Genomic DNA, 22754 nt, shown 5'->3' on the forward strand with positions numbered 1-22754 from the left:
CGCACCCGGCCGGTTTGGTTCCACAGGCCCGTAGGCCGTTGCGCAAGACAGGGGCCCGAGGCTCAGGGGAGGGATGCGCCGGGCGTTGCCTCCGGCCCGCCGCCGCCGCCGCCGCCAGAAGCCCCAGCGGAGCTGAGGGAGGCGACGCCGAAGCGCTGGCTCGGAGTGGCCACCGCTGCAGCCCGGGCGGCGGACTAGGGCGCTCGCCGGGCTTCTGGGCCGACCCCGTTCCGGCGCCTCCGCTCCCGGGCCCGCCCCCGCGGCCCGGCCTCGCTCCCGGGTCCCAGATGACCACCGAGGGCGGGCCGCCGCCGCCCCCGCCGCGCCCGCCGCCAGCCCCGCTCCGCCGCGCGTGCAGCCCGGCCCCCGGCGCACTCCAGGCCGCCTTGATGAGCCCGCCGCCCGCCGCCGCCGCCCTGGAGACCACCTCGTCGTCGTCGTCTTCCTCCGCCTCCTGTGCCTCCTCGTCCTCCTCCTCCTCCAACTCGGCCAGCGCCTCCTCGGCCGCCTGCAAGAGCGCGGGCGGCGGCGGCGGCGCGGGCGCCGGGAGCGGGGGCGCCAAGAAGGCGAGCTCGGGGCTGCGGCGGCCGGAGAAGCCACCCTACTCGTACATTGCGCTCATCGTCATGGCCATACAGAGCTCGCCCAGCAAGCGCCTGACGCTCAGCGAGATCTACCAGTTCCTGCAGGCGCGCTTCCCCTTCTTCCGCGGCGCCTACCAGGGCTGGAAGAACTCCGTGCGCCACAACCTCTCGCTCAACGAGTGTTTCATCAAGCTGCCCAAGGGCCTCGGGCGACCCGGCAAGGGTCACTACTGGACCATCGACCCGGCCAGTGAGTTCATGTTCGAGGAGGGCTCGTTCCGCCGCCGGCCGCGCGGCTTCAGGCGGAAATGCCAGGCGCTCAAGCCCATGTACCACCGCGTAGTGAGCGGCTTGGGCTTCGGCGCCTCGCTGCTGCCACAGGGCTTCGACTTCCAGGCGCCCCCATCGGCGCCGCTCGGTTGCCACGGGCAGGGCGGCTACGGCGGCCTTGACATGATGCCCGCGGGCTACGACGCCAGCACCGGCGCCCCGGGCCACGCGCATCCGCACCACCACCATCACCACCACGTCCCGCATATGTCGCCCAACCCGGGCTCCACCTACATGGCCAGTTGCCCCGTGCCCGCCGGGCCTGGGGGTGTCGGCGCGGCTGGGGGCGGCGGCGGAGGGGACTACGGCCCGGACAGCAGCAGCAGCCCAGTGCCCTCGTCCCCAGCCATGGCGAGCGCCATCGAGTGCCACTCTCCCTACACGAGCCCCGCGGCGCACTGGAGCTCGCCCGGCGCCTCGCCTTACCTCAAGCAGCCGCCCTCCCTGACGCCAAGCAGCAACCCCGCGGCCTCGGCAGGCCTGCATTCGAGCATGTCCTCCTACTCGCTGGAGCAGAGCTACCTGCACCAGAACGCCCGCGAGGACCTCTCAGGTAACGCAGTGCGCGCCTCTAGGCTTCCAGGCTCCATGGCTACTGCAACTTCCACAGGGTCGCCGCAGCCTGGGAGTCTGAGGGCACTGGGAGGAGTGGGTGCTGGGGGAAGCGGGAATCTTATTCATGGAGGGGAGAGGATTGAGGTCATACTGCCCTCTCTCATACCCTTAGCCAAGAGCTGGGCCTCCAGAATTTGCACTGCCAGGAGGATGGTGCAAAGTCGCCTGCCTTCCTAGGGTCCCAGGGTGTCCCTATGGACGGCAGGTCTCAAGTCTCAGGCCCGACTTAGAGAGAAGGCATGTGGTCTTTGGGGTGCCTGGCAAAGGAGCTGTGTCTGCTTCCCTTTGTGTGTGTGTGTGTGTGTTTGGTTTGTTTGCTGTTACTTTCCTCCCAAAGTAAACGTCAGAAAAGATGTTCTGTATGCTGAGGGTGTGGGTGGGGAGGGTTTGCAACTGGGCAAGAGTTGAGAGGAGGGGAAATGAGGGAGGGGCAGAGCAGAAAGCAGAGCGGGGACCCAGGATCTTTCACAGGAGGGAGGTGTCACTAGTGGAGAGGGGCACCAGCCTTTTGAGGAGTCCCTTGCCTCCCAACACAGTGGACCTATGTTGATGACATGAGTCTGTCCTAGCCCAGGAGGACCTGAGGCCCACGTTGTGATCCCCTGAGAAATACTTGACTCTTGGACTTCACTTGTGTTGCTGGTGTAAATTTTGATGGTTGAAGATTATGAAAATTTATTGGCTTGCCAAAGGCAATGAAAGGTGGGAGGGGACAGATATGGGTGGAAGAGGGAATTTGAATATTTAACCAGGTTTATGGGACAGATAAATTCTCTCATATTAACCTCTCTGAAGCACCCACAGGCTGCAAATTAAAATCAGGCTAATCTGCCTATCAAATGATGTTCTAGCTCACACTTACATTCCACCCCAATTAGAAAAAGGCTCAGAGGATGATGCACACGTTATATGTTCGTGAATCAGTGTGCGACAAGAGCCGCAGCGGAGGCGGGAAGCCCAGAAATGGGCAAAAGATGTTGGTTCCCTGGACGGTGAAATTTCCCAAATAGGCCTTTTAAATGCGGGTCTCAGAGGTTAACTAAACAAAGACAGTCTCGGCAGGACCACACCGGAGAGGATTTTAGCCTGACTTAACCCACTGAGAGCAGAGTCTTGTTCAATTTTTATGGGAATTTCAACAAGTAACCAATACAGACGACCTTTCCCTCTCATTTTTTTTTAATCCCCTGGGACTGGCTGTCAATCACCGCTCACCCCAGGCCATGCCCACTCCCCCACTCTCCTGCCCAGGCTCCTCTCCCCGCTCTGCCCGCTGACCTCCTAGTGTTCCCCATTCCCCTTCTCCAAGCAGGCTCTACTCAATTTGAACCCAGACTTCGAGGTTTTGCAGCTGCCCTGAAACAGTACCGAAAAATTAAAAACAAAAGAACTCGCAAGAAAGAAAGAGACTTATGATTGTTCTTTGAGGCCGCCCTCGCCCCACCCAACACACCCGAGCTCACGCACAAGTCCCAGAAATTCGAGGATCCAGAAACACAACACTTGGAGAACGAAAACGGCGGAGCCGGAGCAGGCCGGCCTCCCGCAGCGGCCTTCCCGGGGAGCCTCGCACGACCTTTGGGCAGAGCCTGGGAATGCTGGGAAGGTCATGATGGGGGGCGAGGCCCGACCAGGACGCTCTCCCCTTCTTCCCTCGTCCTCTGGCTCCCATCCCTCTCTTACCCCCTGTCCTAGTTGGCATCCCCCAGGCGGATGAGAGGTGGGGGCTCAGCAGGAGCAGGCTGGGTGCACGCGCGGCCCTCCGAGAGCCTGTGGCCCAGCGAGGAGCTGGGAGGCCGAGCAGGCCGAGGCTGTGGTCCGAGAAGGTTCCCCGCAGCATACACGCACGCACACACACAACACACCCCGCGGGCTGCGCGGTCTCACTTGGGATGGGGCGGCCGAGGGCCGCGTGCCCAGGGAGGTCCCGCACCCCTCATTTAGTACAGTGAGCCTTTCAAGAAGGAGCTAGAGCTTTTATCTCTCTCTGGTCACATCAAAGAGCTGACGGCGGCCTTCGGTCGGTCGTAGCTTATGAGCTCTGGCTCTGGGTCCTGCCTGGGCCCGCTTTTTTGAGCTCGTAGAACTGGCACTGAGACGTGCTGTAACGTGATGGGCGAAGGCACCTGTGTGCAGAGCAACAAGCACACACCTGGGGCGCGTGGACCTGTTGCTGCCTTCTGAGAGCAATGCGGCGCGCCTTTGGCGACAATAGGTGCTACCGGGCAACAAACTTGGCCCAAGGCAGCGACCGCTCGCAGCCTGGTCGCTCCGTAAGCCCTGGGATGCTGCCAGGCCAAGGCGGTGAGAGCCGGGCGCGAGCGCCGCGGGCGGGCGAGTACGGTTTTCATGCACTCAAAAATCGAATCCGGCCCGGCCCCCAATGTGCAATTTACGGTCCCACGAGGCGCGGGTACCTAGAAAAGACGCAGGCGAAGAGGCCTCACAGAGCCCGGCGCGGAAAGAGACTCGAGCGGGGTCGGGCCCCAGCGCGCTCTGGACGCCGCCGGCCAGTTGCGCCCGGGGGCCGGGAGGCGCCGAGAAAGCAAAAGCAAAAGTCGGCAGCGGGTTGGCGCCCAGCGGTCCGGCTCTGGGCCTCCGCAGAGGAGCGGCCCCGGAGAGGAGTGAGAGCCTTCTCCGCCCTCTGCCATCCCAAAGCTCTCTAAGGGGCTCCCCGCGCTGCCTGACACCTAGATGTGCGGAAGGGTCTGCAGCTGAGCGCTTATCGAAGAGCATTATCTGCTCCCTGGAGGCCGGGCTTTCTAAGGGAAGCCTGAGACTTTCGGAATTTAGAGCGACCAGTACTTTCTTTCCAGGCCCTTTGTCTTGCAAAGGGATTGTTTTCTGTCACCTCTTTTTGGCACAATGAATATCCCTGCTGTGACCTGCTACTCTGACTGGGCCAGTTAGTTGAGAAATAGGCAGAAGGCTCAAAACAAGAAGTGAGGGCGACAGTGGTGTTTCTGGGGCAGGGGACTTGGCCTCTGCAACCGGAGCTCTGGCTGCAAGGGCCGGGAGCCCTGCGCTTAGGGCACCCGACAGAGAGCGTGGGTCAAAGGGTCCCGCGCGGAATCTACCCCCGCGATTGAAGCGTTCCTGAGGCTCCAGGAATAAAAGGGGAACTCAGGCACACTAGAACCCGGTTTAGAGGAGGATCGTGCTCTGTGTGTGCAGGTACATCAAAACAAAACATAGTGATTGCGGAGACCCCCCCCCCCCCCCCCCACGACCCAGTTTGAAACTTTGAGAAATTTCTAGAGGTGGCTTTGCTCTACCAGTTTTATAACAATAGACAAAAGACACTTTCTTACCCTGAGTCAAAATAAGGCATGAGTTAAATTAAAATTTAAAAAGTAATATGCCTCATCATCAGCTGGATGACTGTGTTTCTGAAGAGTTTTTCTTTTCTTCCTTCTTTCAGTGGGACTGCCTCGATACCAGCATCACTCTACCCCGGTGTGTGACAGAAAAGATTTTGTCCTCAACTTTAATGGCATTTCTTCTTTCCATCCCTCTGCAAGCGGACCATATTATCACCATCACCACCACCAGAGTGTCTGCCAGGATATTAAGCCCTGTGTCATGTGAATGGAGGGAGGGAGGCCATGCCAAGGCCGCTCTCTGCTCTCTCTTCTGCAGGGCAGAATGAACTGAGGTGGACTCCCCCACTATGCACAGCGCTAGCAGCAGCACACGAGTCACTTAGCCAGAATCCCCAGGCCAGCGCTGTTCACTGATACTTGTCTACCATTGGTAGAAGGACAACCCCTGGCAAAGTAATGGCCCTAATACGAATATGTGCAGGCCCCCCATAAGGGAGAGAGCCAACTGAGAACTCAGCTTTTTAGCAGAGATGGTAAAAAGTTACCATATGAAAAACATAAACATGTAACTCTGGGATCTTCATTACCTTCAGTCATCAGGGTCTGAAAAACGCAAGTTGTGTGTGTGTGTTTTTCTTTGTCTATGAAAATTTTTGTGCTTTTCAAAAAGGCAGTGCTAAGCACAAGACTTCAAGAAAGCCTCATCTTGTTGCCTAGCCAAGTAAGAGAGTTCTGTTTCGCCAAACACTAAGTTTGGATACAGGTGCCAAAGAACATTATTAAGAAAGTATTTAGAAACAGTGTGTCTAGTTTAAGAAAGTGGTTTTCAGTATTGTGACAATACAACGTTTTTTTACAAGGTTGTTTTCTACCACCATATTTTAAAGATATTTTTATGATTTTCGTGTATACTCACACTTTGCTTGTATTTTAAAAGGAGGATATATTTGCACTTATGTATACTTTTACAGTTTGCCAAACTATTTTGATGTAAAATTTTTTCAATAAAATATATATAACAAATAGCCGTTTTAGGGATCTGTTTCGTCCATGGGCATCCTGGGGTCACCAGTCTCTCTTCTCCACCAGCTAGCAATGCAACCCTACACTGTTGGGGTTTTTTTCCCCAAGTTGTATAATTGACGTGGTGTGGGGTCTGTGCCTTGAGTAACACAGGCCAGGTTCTGATTGTGGGTCTTCTCAGGAGAGAAAGAGAAGAAGGAACTTTTTCTGTTCTTTCTTTCCTTCACCCTAGCTCCTTCTGGCTAAACAAAAACCAGAAGGTGAAAGGAACTTAAAAGAAAACCAGGCAAGATAATGAAGGCAAGAGTCTGATTTGAGGAAACCAAGTTTTGTGCCCCTTTTGTTCTCTTTCCTGTGGCCAAGGAGAGTTTTGCCTTTTGCTCCTTCCTCTTCCCCACCGGCAGGGAGTGATGGGCAGAGTGGAAAGTCACCACCTAGGGCTGGGCTGAGTGGCTGAGTGGCAGTCAAGGGGTAGGTGTTCAAAGAACAGGACCAGCTTCCCTTTGCAAGTCACAGTTTTGTATGAGTGCTGATCACATTTTGTTGTGGGTGGTGGTCAGATCCTAAAGAGTCCAGAGCGGGATGGCTGTGGAGCGGTAATGGGCAGTCTGTGACCATTCGGATCTTTTAACTTCCTTGGAGGGTAACAGAAGCAGGAACTCGTCCTCAAAAGATGTTCTGTGGCTGTCCCCACCCCCCAATTCAGAGCCTGGCCAACCCTGCTTAGCAGGAGCACTTCAACCCCCACCCATCTCTGCCACCCTTGTCCCCCTTGCTCCTTCCTTCCTTTTAACAAGGGATCCCCTTCAGGGATTCCCTCTGAGCCCTTTTCCTTGCTTGATATCCCAAGCTTCCCCAATTGCAAATGCTACAGGCAGGGCTGGTAAAGCTCTGGGTTCAAAAGAGAGAAAATAAGCCAACCAGGCAGCAGGACTGTTTTTTCTTTTTCTTTTTTTCTTTTTTTCTTTTTTTTTTTTTTACTAGCCTTTTTTTTTTTGACCAGTCCTTCAAAATAATGGGCAGCCTTGGCAACAGTCGATCTGAGCAGGAACAGGAAAGTTCTCAACCCATGATCAAGCTGCAGGTTTTCTTTCCCAACTGAGGGCTGGTATTTTGTTGTTTTTGCTTTTGCTTTTGAAAACTCACCTTTGTTTCTCATTCCCTAAAAGGTCTTCCACCCCCTTCCCTCCCATCAGTTGCCAGGCACTTAATACCACTCAGTAGATATCTCACACAGAAGGTTTTTGTATTCCAAGCAAATTTAAGTCCAAAGACGTCTCATTAGTAAAACATCTTGTTTTTCAAAAGTCTTAACCATCTTCCTAATCCTCAGGTTTCCTTTCTATATTTTCCAAAATTAAGCAGTGATTTAAACATGCTTTTTGTGTCTCCATTATCATATTTGCAGTTAAATAGGGCTTTTTTCCCCTTTTATACTGAGCTACACAAGGGCCTGCTATAAATTATGAAGTCAGTTTCAGAGTTTGCTCCGACCACAGTGCTGTGTTTACATTCCTTCCGAGGCAGCCGGCATGGTCGTAATTTATATCCTAAACACTTGAACGTAACTTGTTTATACAGAGAATGACAGGACCTCAAAGACAAAAACGCTGAGTCTCTCGGGGTGACCGCTTTGGAGAGGCTAGCGCGCCCCCTAGTGGCGCAGGGAGACGCCGGCACGCAGTAATTCATGGTTGGTTGAAGCTGTGTAAGAGCTTGACCCATTTTACGGTGCTTTTCCACATCCGTATGATGTGGGGATGTTGATCCTATTTACAGAGGTGTAGTAGGTTATGACTATCAGGGGCTCAACCCACGCTTTCTGATTTTGGTTCATTTCACATCTTTCTTTTTTTTAAATGAGCTCTGTGCCCAACGTGGGGCTTGAACTCATGACCCTGAGATCAAGAGTCCCAAGCTCTACCTACTGAGCCAGCTAGGCTGCCCCCATTTCACTTCTTCTAAAGCCAACATCGCATATAAAAACTTCCATCAACATTGTAGACATAGGTACAACGGCAATCTTCACTCTGAATCAGAATCACTTGGAGGGGTTCATAAACAGGCTGCTGGGCCCATCCCCAGGTTTTGACTCTGTCTGGGGAAGGGCTCAAAAGGTTCTATTCCTAATAAATTCGCAGGTTGGTCCAGGGACCACACTTTGAAAACCACAAGTTTAGAAAGGCAGTCTGAATTACAGATATAGGTTCAGATGGGTGGGTGTTGAGGCTAGCCCATTGATTAGTTAAGGAAAGATCTAAAAGGTTGGTTGGTTTTTTTTTTTTTTTTTTAAATAGTTTGTTCACCCAAATACCTCTGTGACTCTTACTGGGAAAATACAACGCCTAATTTTAAGCCCTGCGCCTGAAAATAGAATCTGCCCATTTTTATCCGAAGTGATGAGGCCTCTTGTTTTATTCTAGTAAACTTGGCAAAGACAAGTTAGGTGGGATCACTAAGGTCTACCTGCCTCAGTAGAGCAGTAAGTCTAGGTAGTTAAACACAGCAGGATATTGGAATTCTCCAGATGGAAGGAGGTGGTGATTGGAGCAAGCAGGAAAAGAAATCCTTTATTAGTTATAAAATCTTTTAAGGGTGGAACATAGAGAAGGCAAAGAAAGGAAGCTGTGATCTCCACGTATAGAAATAGTGATTCTTAAATATAAATGGGTCAGGCAGAACCATGAGGGGTGAGCAGAGAGAAGAGAGACAGGGAGAGAGACAGAGAGCTGGAGGGAGAGGGAGGAAATAGGAAGGTGAGAAGGGGGTGAGGAGAGAGGGAGGGAGGGAAGGAGACAGGACAGGAGAGAGAGAGAGAGAGATCTGGAGAGCAGGAGTCTCTGAAAAATAGTTCATGAATCCCCATCCCAAAGCTAGCAAAGCAGGCTTTGAAGCTGGACTCCCATCCTTGGAGGCAACTATTATCTGTCCAAGTCTGCAATGCCAAGACACTGACCGAAGGGCCCTCGTACTTGTTTTACTTGGCTTCCGCCTGGATTCTGGGGAAGTAAGTGAATTCTCTAGTTGTGCACACTCAAGTTTTCTGAGCTGCTGCCGCAACTTCTAGAGAATTTAAAGAGAATAATCTCGAGTTACATTTTAGAAAGTGGAAGTCTGATTTCTGGGAAAAATGTTCAGGTGCACAGTATAGATATGCCACTGTATGGTACGAAATGGAATTAGCACATCCGTCCCAAAGGAAGAACTGTCTGGTGGATTCATATATACCTAATTACTGTGCATCATGGCGATTAATTCAAAACAGGCACCAACTTATTTAGAATGGAAATATATTTTAATATATTTTATCGGAACGGAAATACATTTTACCAAACCTGCCTCTATGAAACACTATCTGAGCAAGGAAAAACACCACAGATGTAGACATTGGGCCAGAGAGGGCCACAGCGCATGGGTGTCAAGATCATTTGGGAAAAAATGAAAGTCCTGGAAGTTCTTTCGGAGTTCAGAGTGCCCGAGTGATAAATTATTCAGCTCTCCAGTTCCTGGGGGCCATGTCCGTCCCAGTGCCACTTCGTCAGTCCTCTTGACATAAGTGTGTGCAGGAAAGAGAGAGGGGAGGTCTGGGGGCAGCGTGGAGGCCGTGTCCCCAACAACGTTCCCTCCAGAAGGATCACATCCTATTTTTCCTGCTGTCTTACAGATGGAAAGAGAGCCAGGGAGCCTCTGCCAGAGCCAGGCAGCAGCTTGGGGGCCCCCCCACACCACACCATGTCACCTCCAAGAACTGACAGACCACCTCCAGCATCACAGACTGCTTTGAACTAGGTTGAGTTGGGCTCCATTGTGTGTGGGGAGAGGAAGCCCTCCTCCCTCTCCCTCTCCTGGTCATCACTGGGGCTGCCATTTCATCTCCCACTCCCTGAAAGCAATCCCTCATCTACAGAGAAAATAATCCCTCATCACTGGGGGCTCTGGCTACCATCATTTGGACTTTATTTGGGGCCTCCCACTCCCACTTCCTAAGCATTTCCCCATGGTGCCCCTCCTATGGCCCGGGACGCTGTCTTTGTCACCCTCATTTTGTTTTATTGTAGAGGAGATGGAGGTGAGGCCCAGGAACAGCGTCTGGCAGTGGGCTCATGGGGCAGCTGGTGCGCATCCCCTCCCCTGGGAGGCCCTGTCCGTGTGCAGGGCCTCACACTTGGCTCTGTCTCCACGACCTCATGTCATCCAGGCTCCCCTTAATCTGTTCACCTCAGCACTAAGCAGACTGAGGCAACAGTAAATCATGGGGCAGAGGGAGGGGGGAGTGGATGAGCCACAGGATGGTCCATGCCAATGGCTAGTCTTCAAGGTGAAGGCAAGAAACTCCTTAGGAGAGAATCGCTTTACTAGATTGAAATACAAGGTGACTAGGCTAGTACTTGGTTTCTGAATAGGGATTCCAAAGATATCAAATCAGCTAACATGCTCCCACTTTGAGGGTCCACAGTTACTTGAAGAGGCATTTGCACACACTACAGTGGGTCACTGCCCAAGTGCATGGTAGAGGGACACAGGGAGCTTTGAAAACCACCCATGGCCATCCCACTGCCCACCCAGCCAGCTGAGTTGGCTCCTTGGAGGAGGCCCTAGGCCTCAGGGTTCTTAAAAGTTCCCTAAGTGCTTCTACCACTCAGACCAGGACTGAAAACCATGATTGAACATTACCTTGTTTATGTTCTACAGAAATCTTTTGAGGAAGGTGTTATCGACAAGAGCTTGCTGGTTTGCAGATGAGAAGAGGCTACTGCAGCTGTTTAGCTGGTGTCCATGCTAGTTTTTCTGTCAGTAAAGCACATGTCCTACACCTTGGCATATATCATGCCACCTGGACAGCTTTGGCAAATCAGATACCCAACCTTGCCCCACATAGTCACAAAGAATCTCTGGGGGGGACTGAAACATCAGGAGCCTAGAAGCTCCCCAGGTGAAGCCCCAGCCCTATCTTCCTGCATGCCGGGCTGAATGGCAGGTCTATCCTCAAAGTCTTCTTTGTGTTCAGGACAGACCTAAACGGAAGGAAGGTACAGCCCAGCAAGGCCACCAGGTGTAATTTACCAAGGTTCTTTCCAGGAGAAGAGTTGAGGGAAGGCACAGAGTATGAGGACATGGGCATTGGTTGGGGAGGAGACACCAGAAAGGACAAACAAGAAATGCTGAGGCCCTCACCCCTCTTGCAGGCCTCCTGGGACTGGCCAATTGGGGCTGTGCAGAATCATAGCATCACTGCAACATGTCACGGTGCTTAGGACATCTGGGTGATAAACCCAGGAACCTGGGTCTCACCTGCCCAGGACTTCCCACAGGGCAGTTGTCAACATTCTAATTGGACGGTAGAGTTAGTAATGATGCAGGGGCCCCAGCCCCAGCCCCAGCAACAGTGTCAAGTAGGAGACACCCTCTCCTGACAGGGGAGGAGGCCAAGTGCATCAGAGCCATTGCTTAAAGAAAAAACACATGGGCAGACATGCACACAAACACAGAGGCACACACACACACCAACACACTCAGACACACAATCTTCTATTCAGTTGTGCTTCAGCTCCAAGTAAGGAAAGGCTGACATTTTATCACACCTACCATCTTTCCAAATCTCTAAATTCACTGCAACTGTGTAATATTCCCCTTCTGAGGTTGTTTTTCTAATGGTGGGACTTTCCCCTCCTCTAATTCCAGAAATGTAAAGAGCAGCCGGTTTTAAATTAAATGGTCGCTTTTGTTTTCAGACCAAACTGAGCCCCACCCACGCCATAGACAAGACTACTGGCTGGAACCAGGGCATAGTGCAAGGTTGTCCAAGATATGCACAGTGCTTCCCAGAGCAGCACCACGACAACGTGTGGCTACTTATGGCATGGAGCTTGGAGTGTGCTTTTGCTGCTTCTCCAAGTGGTGAGGTCCCAGTGGGCTCTGCTTCTGTCAGCCTCTGAACACTGGATGTCCCCTTGCAATGGTAACAGGTGTGGTGGGCAAAAGACCTATCCTCTTCCTTCTGGATCATCCCTCCTTTACAGGCAAGTCCCAAGTCCCTAAAGGAATCAGACAGGTGACCAGCAGGATATCCTCAATCTAGATGTGAATCAACCAATGGATGTTGGAGCCAGGAACACATTAAGGATGATGCACCAGCTTTGCGTCTTCACTAGCGGAGAAAAAGCAAACGAATGTCCGTGAACAGTCCACTCCAAGCCGTAGGGGTGAAACCCTGTCCTTTATCGTGCCCTGAAAATACCTCCTGCAGAGAGTACACACGCTAAAGAAAATGTCTCCCCCCCTTTACTCCCATGAGTCTCTTTCAAGCAGCACATCGAATTCACTGAGCATCGGGAGGTATGGAGAGCAGAGATATGTCAGAGGCAGGCAGAGCTGGCTTTTCTGAAATCTTAGTCCTGCCACTCACTGCATTCCTTCAGTTGGTGGTGCCTCAGTTTCCTAAACTGGCCAACGGGGTTACTGACACCAACCTTAAATATTTAATGGGATGATTAAGGGCTACAAAGTAGTTAGTTCCTGGCACAATGCAGGTGGTCAAGATATAGTTCCTCAGTTTTCTACAAACATAGAAGCAAGGCGTAGTAAAGCTGCAAAAAGCCTGATGTCATTTTATGTATAAACCAAGTCCCAACTAAGTCCTAGGCAGAGGGAGGAGAAAGGTTGCTGTTATCAGAGTATGCAGATGAAGGAATTGAGGCACAGCAGAGCTAGAAGTATAATTTTGCTAGGGCTGCCGTAACAAAATACCGCAAATTGGGTGATCTAAACAACAGGAGTTTTTTTGTTTTGTTTTGCTTTGTTTTTTGTTTTGTTTTTGTTTTCCCTCTGCCTCAGAAGCCAAAAGCCCAAAATCAAGGTGTTGGCAGGGTTGGTTTCTTTTGCAGCCTCTCTCCTTGGCTAGATAGCCATCTCCTCCCTGTGTCTTTTGTCATCTTTTCTGTGTGTGTGTCTGTCTCTGTGCCCAAATTTCCCCTTTATATAAGGACACCAGCCATATTGGATTTGCACCCACCCTAATGACCTCACTTTAACTTAATGACCTCTGTAAAGACCCTATCTCCATATAAGCTACTGGGAGTTAGGGCTCTAACACGTCTTTTTGGAGGGAACACAATTCAACCCATAACAATTATAAACCAAGCTCACAGCTGGACAGAATACACTTGATTTATTAAGGTCCCCAACCCAGGGCCTTCTCCACTGTCCAAGACAATTTAGAATAAGCGAGCTCTCTGAAGAATGCCCATGATAGCTGGGCCATTGAAGCAGGGCCTCTTCCCTCCATCTAGCCCCCTTGAGCATTGAGTGACCTGGAAGCTAGATTTTGTTTCTTTCAGCTAGAAAACACTCTAAAGTGGGCATGTAGGAGAGCCTTAGCCCCTGGCTAGTCTACATTCTTTTGGGCAAAGCCTGCAAGGTACTACTCCACAATTCCCTGGGAGGGGCTGGGGTTGTCCCTGAAACTGTATTAGACATGGGCCCTTCAAGGATTACACCTCCCAACAGAGAAAGAAGACGAGCAAAAAGATTTTTTTCTCCCTTTGTGAACCAGGGAAGAGCTAGTATTATTAACACAGTATGATGAACACTGAGTGTTAAGAGAAGCAGCTTTCTGTGGGGTTACTGGATACTCAGGTTCTCTGCTAACTAGCATGCATAATCTATAAATCCTTAAAATAGTCTTATAGTATTTGCATTATTGCTAAGCCCATTTCCTAGATGAGCAAACTCATTCACCAGTACACAGCTAGCAACTGGGAGGGCTGATACCCCAACCGAAATCCATCTGACTACACACGTCTGAATTGGGTGATTGGGAAAGGATAGGATGGCAGCTACAGTGGGGGAGGCTTTGCTGAAAGATAGGGATGCCTAGCATTCCAGGGTGTCCCACAATGTCTACCCTAGCCATTCATGAGATGTCAGGGCATTTGTCCAGGAAGCTCATAAATCGCATGAGGCACAGCCCACACCATAGTGGACATCCCCCATCCTCATCCCACATGAAGAAACAGACCCCTGAGGAGGCCAGGCAAAGGCAGCAGGACTTCTAGGACTCCTACCCTTTCCCTTAGGGCCAGGTGAGAACCCACCACACGGAGACAGCCCCCAGAGCTCACACCATTGGCAGAAGCATGGTTCTCTGGGATCCCACACTGAGCAGTCTGATCTGCCCTCGGACCAACTTCCCACCCTGGGGGTATAAGCTGGTTCTGCCCAGAAGAAAGTAGGATTCCCAGTCCTGGCGAGAGATGAGTTGGGAGATGTGTCCCAGTCTGAAAAGGGACTTCAGGGAAGCATGGAGAAGAGGAGAGCCAGCCTTCAATGTCTAGGATGAGTCTGAGCCAGACTCTGACATAAGGATTCAAAGTCTATTCCCATGGGCTCATTGCCACCAACATCTCCTCCAGCGAAATGAAAGGTCCCCTAAAGGTTTGGGGGACACAAGACCTGCCCTCAGAGGGAGCCCTGGGAAAGGGAGCATAGCCCAGTGCTTGTGGGGATGGCAGTTTCCTGTCCTCCCATCTGCCTTCTGAAGCCCAGATACTCTCTCAAGCTAGCTCTCCTGATGGTTCTTTGTTTCTCAGACCATAGCGGAGGCTGAGTCACTGAGGGATTTTAATTTGGAAAACAAGATTACAAAAGAAAGAAAGAAACCACGATTCTATTAACAATTATGTGCAGAACAAGACCAAAGTTACAACTTTCATTTTTTTTTCCCTCCAAATTCAGTGCTGACATTAGATGAGGCTTTTCAGAATTTCAAAGCAGGCTCAATTCTCATGGAACAAGAAGTGACTGCAAGAGGAGCAGAAGGTTTGGTTCTACGACTTTTATTTCCTTTAACGTCAAAGCCCAGATGAAAATGTGAAATTTGATTTAACTCTTGGGGGCAGGAGAGAGCAGGAGGAGGCTTTTTAGAAGGAACTGGGGCACAGGGATACTCTCTGCAAAAAAGGCATAGAAAACCTGAAAGCAAGTGTGTGTGTCTGTGTGTGGGGGGGGAGAACCTGATAGGCTTGTTCAAACCCTCAAGGCCACCCTGGCTTGTTATTTTGGACCCTGGAGGAAGGGTAGGAGATCGGGACCCTCATCCGACTGTGACTTGAAGACCACCCTGCATTCTTACCTCTGCAGTTTTTAAAAGCAGCCCCTGCATCTCAGGGCAGAAGCTCAGCACGGGGCAAGCTTTGTTGTCCTGTCTTCCTGCCAGTCCTCTTCCGAGCCACGGAGCTGCCTCTGTCACTGCCTTGTTTGATATTTTCAAATCCGGCCTGAGGCAGATGATGGGGCCACAGGAGGAGAATCCTTCAGGGTGTCTTGTTTGGTTTGGAAATATTTAAATGTCTGCTGCATTTCCTCAGAGAGGGGAAAAGTCAGGGCCTGTGGGAGAGCCCTGCACTCTGGCCGCAGCCCTGCAGGGACCCCAGCTCCTCTGCCCCTGACCTGGGACTGAAACCGCGGGGGCCCCCCCTCCCTACGCTCCCACCCTGAGCACCATGAGAAACTCAAGACCATCCAGACATCCCCCACAACCTGTTTACAGTCAAGTGACTCAGCCCGTCACTCTTTTCAAGCCAATGTAGCAATTGTCCATGATTACAGAAACCTTCTCGGCTCCTGGAAAAATCGCCAACACATTATTAACCTCCGCAATGAGACACATGTTTTCCATAGATTTAACTGCTAGTGGCCACCGCAGATGAACAGAGCCTTTTAGAATGAAGAGCGTGTAATGAAGACATAATCTATTCTGCTTTGTAATATATGAAGCAGTAAATGGCTACGAAGATTGATTAAATTCTTCAGCTTCCCTTTGGCACGTAAGCACCCTCAAAGCTGGTGGAACCCCGTGTGCTGTGAAGGCAGGGCTGTCTTTACAGCCTCTGGGGGGTGAACTTCCAGAAACATGCCTGCCTTTTGCGGTTCTGGGAGCACAGTAGTGGTCCATCTGAGATTCATACGAACGCCCATCTCTGAACACAGCTAGATTGACAGAGGAACGTGGGAAAGCAGGATATGATACTGATTAACTGATATGGAGTGGGCTTTGCTCAGTCAAAATATTGATGGAGGCAAGGACTTGTGGTAAAAGGAGATTTGATTGTGTAAACACACAGCTCACCATCAAGGCTCCCTGCATTAGGCGCATTGCCTGCCTTTCAGGGATAAAAAGCACAGCATGGTTTTTTTCATGTTGTCAGGAGTCTACCGAGGCCTGCCTTTGACAGGTTAAAAAAACTGAACACTTTTTACTTTGTACCACTCCACATGAGGGAAAATCCAATCATTTCACGTGGCTCTGTGCAGGGATTTGATGTGGCCTGTGGCTGATTGTCCAGGTAGATGGGTCTGCCCCGCATGGGCAATGTAGGCTGCACCAAGGTTCTTGCCAGAGAATCTAACCTTAATCTCTGCTGTTCAAGTCTTATCGAAAGCTCTTTTTTAAGAAATAACATTCATGAGAGATTACCCAAAGATATGCAGTCCATCTGATCTACATTCCATCCTAAGTGCACCAGCCCAGCAGAGAGCTAAGGATTTAGGAAAGAACGTGGGACCCCCATCGAGTTGCCCCCGTGAGTAGCACTTGGGTGTTAGCCTGAAGCCCACAACAGGGGATGTTAGAGCAAATGGTGATTTGATTCTCACTGCTGTATTTACGGGGTGGGTTGTTAAGGACACGTTCTGTTCCTTCTGGGCATCCCGTAAACACCCATTTGCTTCTAACCTATGAACTTCCAATCACATAAGTGATCATATCTCACTCTTGGCTTTGGTCACAGAAAACTTTCTGAACTCAGCCCCCACCCCCTCACCCCACCATGACTCTAGACCTCTCCTTGGTACGCTTCTTGCATGCTGGCCCTGCATGCCTTCCCTCGCCCCCGACTTCCTCTCTTCTGTTAAATATATCTCTGCAAGCTGCCTCAACCTTTCTTTTTTTCCCTCCTTATCTTGGAATGCTTTTGATTCAATTTTTAGTTTTTTGATTTGTTATTTTATATTTTAAATTTTACTCTATTTTTTAACGACCACATGCACATTTCAGACGTGCAATAGGGCCACTAGTCTAGAGACAGAAAACTAACCTCCCTCCTTCCACTGCCCTTCCGTGGCAGAAGCAGTCTGTCTTCAGTCTCTGTGTGTCTCAGAGTTAGACTACACATATACAAGCATGAATGTGTGAATGAATTTTTTTTTTTTAGCCATGGAAATTTTTTTAGGTTTTTTTTTTTAATTTTATTTTATTATGTTATGTTAATCACCATACATTACATCACTAGTTTTTGATGTAGTGTTCCATGATTCATTGTTTGCGTATAAAACCCAGTGAATGAATTTAACATCTTCATTATAATTTTGATATGTACTGAAACTAAGCAAAATTTTCTTTAACTTCCCAGTTGGTTATTTCCTTTTTATTGGTTGCATAAGCACTTCCTGATAAGATCTTAGAGGTCTTGCTGAAAAAAGCTGCAAATTTCCTTAAAAACACACACACGTGCACACAAATTGCTTTTTTAGTGTGTAGAAATGGGTAAAAAAAAATTTCTCCCTGAACTGTTACCAAGCAAGATTCAAAATCTAGAAGGAGAGGAGGTGGACCATGAAGCCAGGGAATCCCAACGGCCGGTGTAGGCTACTGCAAGTGAAGGCAGATCACAAAAGCAATTCTATCTCAGAAGGCTTAGTGAGGTTTCCAGTCCTGGCAGAGGAAGTACAAGGACCTCTGCAGCCTGGTGTGTCCCCTCGGGCTGCCGGCTCGCATCCTCAGGGACCCACCAAGAACAGTGCAGTGATCTGTCCGTGTAGCTGCCTGCATCCATGTGGTCCAAGGGGAATGCGCTATGGGAGGGAAACCTCAAGTCATTCGTTTTGGAACTTCAAACACAATCTTGTGGCTTTGGGTTTTCTTACAAGAATCAGAAAAGTAAATACACTTTATTTATATGTAGATGCAGAAACCATCGAACTGCATTATAAAATGGCAATCTTGGGAGGGTGTGTGTGTGTTGGGGGGTAACAACAAGCATCCTTTCTGTGCCGAGCCACCACTGGGGCTGAGCTGAGTCATCACGGTGACCATTCAGGTGAGCCCAGGCAGCAGTCCTCTCTCTACCCTTATTTTTTATTTATTTTTTATTTTATTATGTTATGTTAATCACCATATATTACATCATTAGTTTTTGATGTAGTGTTCCATGATTCATTGTTTGCGTATAACACCCAGTGCTCCATTCAGTATGTGCCCTCTTTAATACCCATCACCAGGCTAACCCATGCCCCCACCCCCTCCCCTCTAGAACCCTCAGTTTGTTTTTCAGAGTCCATAGTTTCTCATGGTTCGTCTCCCCCTCCGATATCCCCCCCTTCGTTTTTCCCTTCCTGCTATCTTCTTCTTCTTTTTTTTAACACATAATGTATGATTTATTTCAGAGGTACAGGTCTGTGATTCAACAGTCTTACACAATTCACAGCACTCACCATAGCACACACCCTCCCCAATGCCTATCACCCAACCACCCCATCCCCCCCCCCCCCCCCCACTCCAGCAACCCTCAGTTTGTTTCCTGAGATTAAGAATTCCTCATATCAGTGAGATGATATGATACATGTCTTTCTCTGATTGACTTATTTTGCTCAGCATAACACCCTCCAGTTCTATCCACGTTGTTGCAAATGGCAAGATTTCATTCCTTTTGATGGCTGCATAATATTCCATTGTATATATATACCACATCTTCTTTATCCATTCATCTGTCAATGGACAGCTTGGCTCTTTCCATAGTTTGGCTATTGTGGACATTGCTGCTATAAACATCAGGGTGCACGTACCCCTTCGGATCCCTACGTTTGTATCTTTGGGGTAAATACCCAGTAGTGCAATTGCTGGGTCGTATGGTAGCTCTATTTTCAACATTTTGAGGAACCTCTCTACCCTTTTAGAGAATAACAAACAAATCCTCCCAGGCTTGAGGAGAGAAGAGCCCCAGGGCCAACCAAGTAAGCCAAGGTCCCAGGCAAGTTGACTGCCTCCAAGTGGAGACAGTACACTGTTGTTCTAACTGTTGTGCTTTAGGTAAAACAGACGATCCTGTGCAGGGCATGACCGGGGGTTGTGTAAGGGCAATATGACAAGAGCCCAAGTCCCTACGATATAGTAGTCAGTTCACATAGATTACCTCATTTGGTCCTCAGTTAGCCTTCAGAGACAGGCCTCCTGCTATTTTAATAAAAGGACATGAGGCTAACACGGATAAAGTGACCCATCCAAGGCCATAGGGCAGGACACTAGAGGAACAGAAGAGGAAACCAGGCTCTGTGCTTGGATTTTGAAAGTTGCCCATTGCCCTTCAGGCATCCAGAAAGGGAACACACTTTTCCTGACTTACGAGTCCCTTCTGAGATCTTTGAAGACAAAATCTGAACCCTCTGGCAAAATTCAGAGATCTTGGGAGGTCTACAGCAGTGGTTCTCAACCAGGGACAATTTGAGGCCCCAGGGCACAGTTGGCCATCTTTGAAGATGGTTTTGGTTGTCAGGACGCCTGGATGGCTTAGTCGGTTAAGGGTCTGCCTTCAGCTCAGGTCATGATCCCGGGGTCTTGGGGTTGAGTCCCAAGTCGGGCTCCTTGCTCAGCGGGGAGCCTGCTTCTCCCTTTGCCTGCCGCTCTCCTTGCTTGTGTTCATTCTCTCTCTCTGACAAATAAATAAAATCTTTAAAAAAAGAAAGTTTGGTTGTCACCATGCAGGGGAGGGTAGTTGCTACTGTTGTCTAGGAGGTAGAGGCCAGGGATGCTCCAAAATATCCTGTGTACGCAGGCCAGCCCCACAGCAAGGAATTATTTGCCCCAAGATATCATACAGATTGACAGAAGCTGAGAAACGCTGGTCTATTGGCATAAAAGAGTCAAACCTTGTAACTGACTCAACACTTTTTAAGAAGTGTTATAGATCTTTAAGGAGAGCATGCTTCTCTGTAGCCACATTGTATCCCCCTAATTAAATTTTTTGTGTCTTTAGCTCCTATCATTGAATAGTGTTAGCTCCTATCGTTGAAGATCTTATTGCCCAATAAGTGTATTCCCAATAAAATCTACCTAAAGAAACATTCCATTTTGCTACAGATTTATACAATACAATGAAGGTGAGGCTTCACATTAATCTGGATGCCAACAGGACGGGATCCACACTATACAGCAAGAGAAAGGATGGGATACTTAATGCAAGACAACAGGGCACTTTTTAAAAGTATAATTGACATGTAATATTATATTAGTTTCAAGTATACAACATAATGATTTGATATTTACATACCTTATGAAATGATCACCACTATAAGTCTAGCTACCGTCTATCACCATAGAAAATTTTTGCAATATTATTGACTATATTCCCTATGCTGTACTTTACATCCCCATATCTTATTTATTTTATAACTGGAAGATTGTACCTCTTAGTCCCCTTCACGAATTTTGCCCATCCCCTCCATTCTGGAAACCACCCACCCTGTTTTCAGTATTTGTGAGTCTTTCTATTTAGGGTTTTTTGTTCATTCATTTTGCTTTTTAGATTCTACATATAAGTGAAATCATATGGTTATTTCTCTTTCTCTGTCAGACTTATTTCAGTCAGCATTATACTCTTTAGGTCTATCCATGTTGTCACAAATGGCAAGATTTCATTCTTTTTTATGGCTGAGTAATATTCCTGTGTGTGTGTGTGTGTGTGTGTCACATCTTCTTTATCCATTCATCTATAGATGAACACCTAGGTTGCTTCCATATCTTGGCTATTGTAAATGATGCTGCAATGAACATAGGGGTACATGTATCTTTTCAAATTCGTGTTTTCATTTTCTTTGGATACATACCCAGAAATGGAATTGCTAGATCATATGGTAGTTCCATTTTAAGTTTTAAAGGAATCTCCATACCATTTTCCATAGTGGCTGCACCAATTTACATTCCCACCAACAGTGCCCCAATGTTCCCTTTTCTCCACATCCTTACCAACATTTGCTATTTTTTGTCTTTTTTGATAATAGCCATTCTGACAGGTGTGAGGTGACATCTCCTTGTGGTTTTCATTTGGTCCTCTCCTTATTTGGGTTTTTTAATAGTGGGTCATGTGATTTTTTTTATAGGTTTTGAATGTTAACCCTTTATCAGATATATTATATCTGATATCTTCTACCATATTGCAATATCTTCTACCATTCAGTTGGTTGCCTTCCTGTTCTGTTGATGATTTCCTTCACTGTTCAGAAGCTTTTTAGTCAGGGCACTTCTTGTGCAGGAAGCATATTGACTTCGAATACATCAAAAGCTCAAATGATAGCAGTTGTTAGGGACTCTTGATGAAATGATTTTCCCAGAGTTCCCTGAGTCTACCGTGGATTTTAACATCACTTCCATGGCAGCTAGTTTATCGTCATTCCACATCTATCTCAGACACAGATGCAGCGCCAGCAAAACAACCCAACAGAGGACGCAAGAGGAGTCCCAGCACAGTGACGGCTCATCCTCCCCCAGATGAAAAAGGAGATGTTTGTAACGTGGCTGCTTCCCCGCCTCTTCACTCCAGGGCATTCTTACATCTGGCAGGACTAGAAACCACAAGTCAAACACAGAATAACTCAACTAGCTAACAAAGAGATGATCAAGAAAGCCCTTGGCAATCTCAATTGCTATCATTTCGCTTCTATTCTTCCTTTTCCGTTCTAAAATTTTTAGTAATTCTGGAAGCACCATTTGACTAGAAAGAATACACATATACAGATCAATTCTTAAACCAATAACACAAGTTCCTCAAAAGCTATTGTTTTTTATTCATTGTTGTAACAAAAAAATTGAAACAACTTTAACTAAAATTTGAAAAAAAGGAAACAAATCATCTATAGTCCCACACTTCCAGAAATTTAAGCAATAGACACAGAGGGAGCAAGGAAGGCAGAAGTGGACCCACAAACTGCAGTAGGCACAACGTATGAAAAGCCATACGTAACTGTAGCCAGTTGTGGACAGAGAGGGTATGTTGATTTCCCACAAACCCAGATTATTATGTAAAATCTCTCAATTTTTAAATATTGACTCATATTTTTTTAAACACTGTGCCAGCTAAACAAAACACATATACAAGTTAAAATTCAAAGACAGGCCATCAGTTTGAAATCTTGGGTATATAATTTTGTATCCAAACAAGGGTGAACAGAAGAAATTAGTGTGAGTTTATATATTTTTACAATTTTAATAATCATATTATTAAACGTACATGGAAGTATATTCTCAATAATATTAATGGGCTTTAGGCCTCTGAACTTGAGAAAATATTGAAATACTAATGTAGCAAAAGAAAGATGTTGGCGAAACTTCTGATTTTTATCGGGAAAACATGTCTTGGTCCACCATAGTTGCATGCATATAACTTAGAACTCATCTTTACTGAGACAAATCTACTAGTAATACGAATGTGTAGCAATTGAGGATGGAACCGAGAAGATTCTAGGACAAGCAATGAAGTTGCTCTGAGACCATACGGCCAGGGATCCTGGTGCCCCGCACAACTGGAAGGAACACCTTTGAAAGATTATTAAATTATTAAGAATATGAAAAAGTTCCTTCTCAATGCCCAATCCAAATGAATTAATTTGTAGCCAGTATCATAAGTGGATGTAAGTGTGGAGCATTGCACACCCACTTCAGCAAAGAGATTTCCATCTTTACGGGGTGGGAGGGGAATGTTGGCCATTTCAAGCACAGACATCAGAACGTATCTGCCATAACTTGGAATTAGAGTTTATTTATTCATAAGTCAAGTTCACTCAGGTGCTAATGTTTATCTACTGATCACTCTTGGAGCATTCTAGACCCTGG

The 22754-nt window shown here is 48.3% G+C and overlaps 1 protein-coding gene across 1 annotated transcript; it reads left to right on the plus strand.

The window, feature by feature from the left end:
• Positions 1-287: 287 nt before the first annotated feature.
• On the plus strand, positions 288-5824 carry FOXF2 (forkhead box F2). The gene is made up of 2 exons (XM_032424849.1): positions 288-1467; positions 4951-5824. The coding sequence occupies exons 1-2, from the start codon at positions 288-290 to the stop codon at positions 5115-5117; spliced, it is 1347 nt and encodes a 448-aa protein (XP_032280740.1). The 3' UTR covers positions 5118-5824.
• Positions 5825-22754: the final 16930 nt, after the last annotated feature.

This window comes from Phoca vitulina, unplaced genomic scaffold (assembly GCF_004348235.1).
Source record: "Phoca vitulina isolate PV1807 unplaced genomic scaffold, GSC_HSeal_1.0 scaffold31, whole genome shotgun sequence".
Lineage (NCBI taxonomy): Eukaryota > Metazoa > Chordata > Mammalia > Carnivora > Phocidae > Phoca > Phoca vitulina.

Coding starts and splice junctions, on each gene's coding strand:
- FOXF2 (XM_032424849.1), top strand. CDS start 288: ATGACCACCGAGGGCGGGCCGCCGCCGCCCCCGCCGCGCCCGCCGCCA. Junction 1,468..4,950: donor CGCCCGCGAGGACCTCTCAG/GTAACGCAGTGC, acceptor TCCTTCTTTCAG/TGGGACTGCCTCGATACCAG.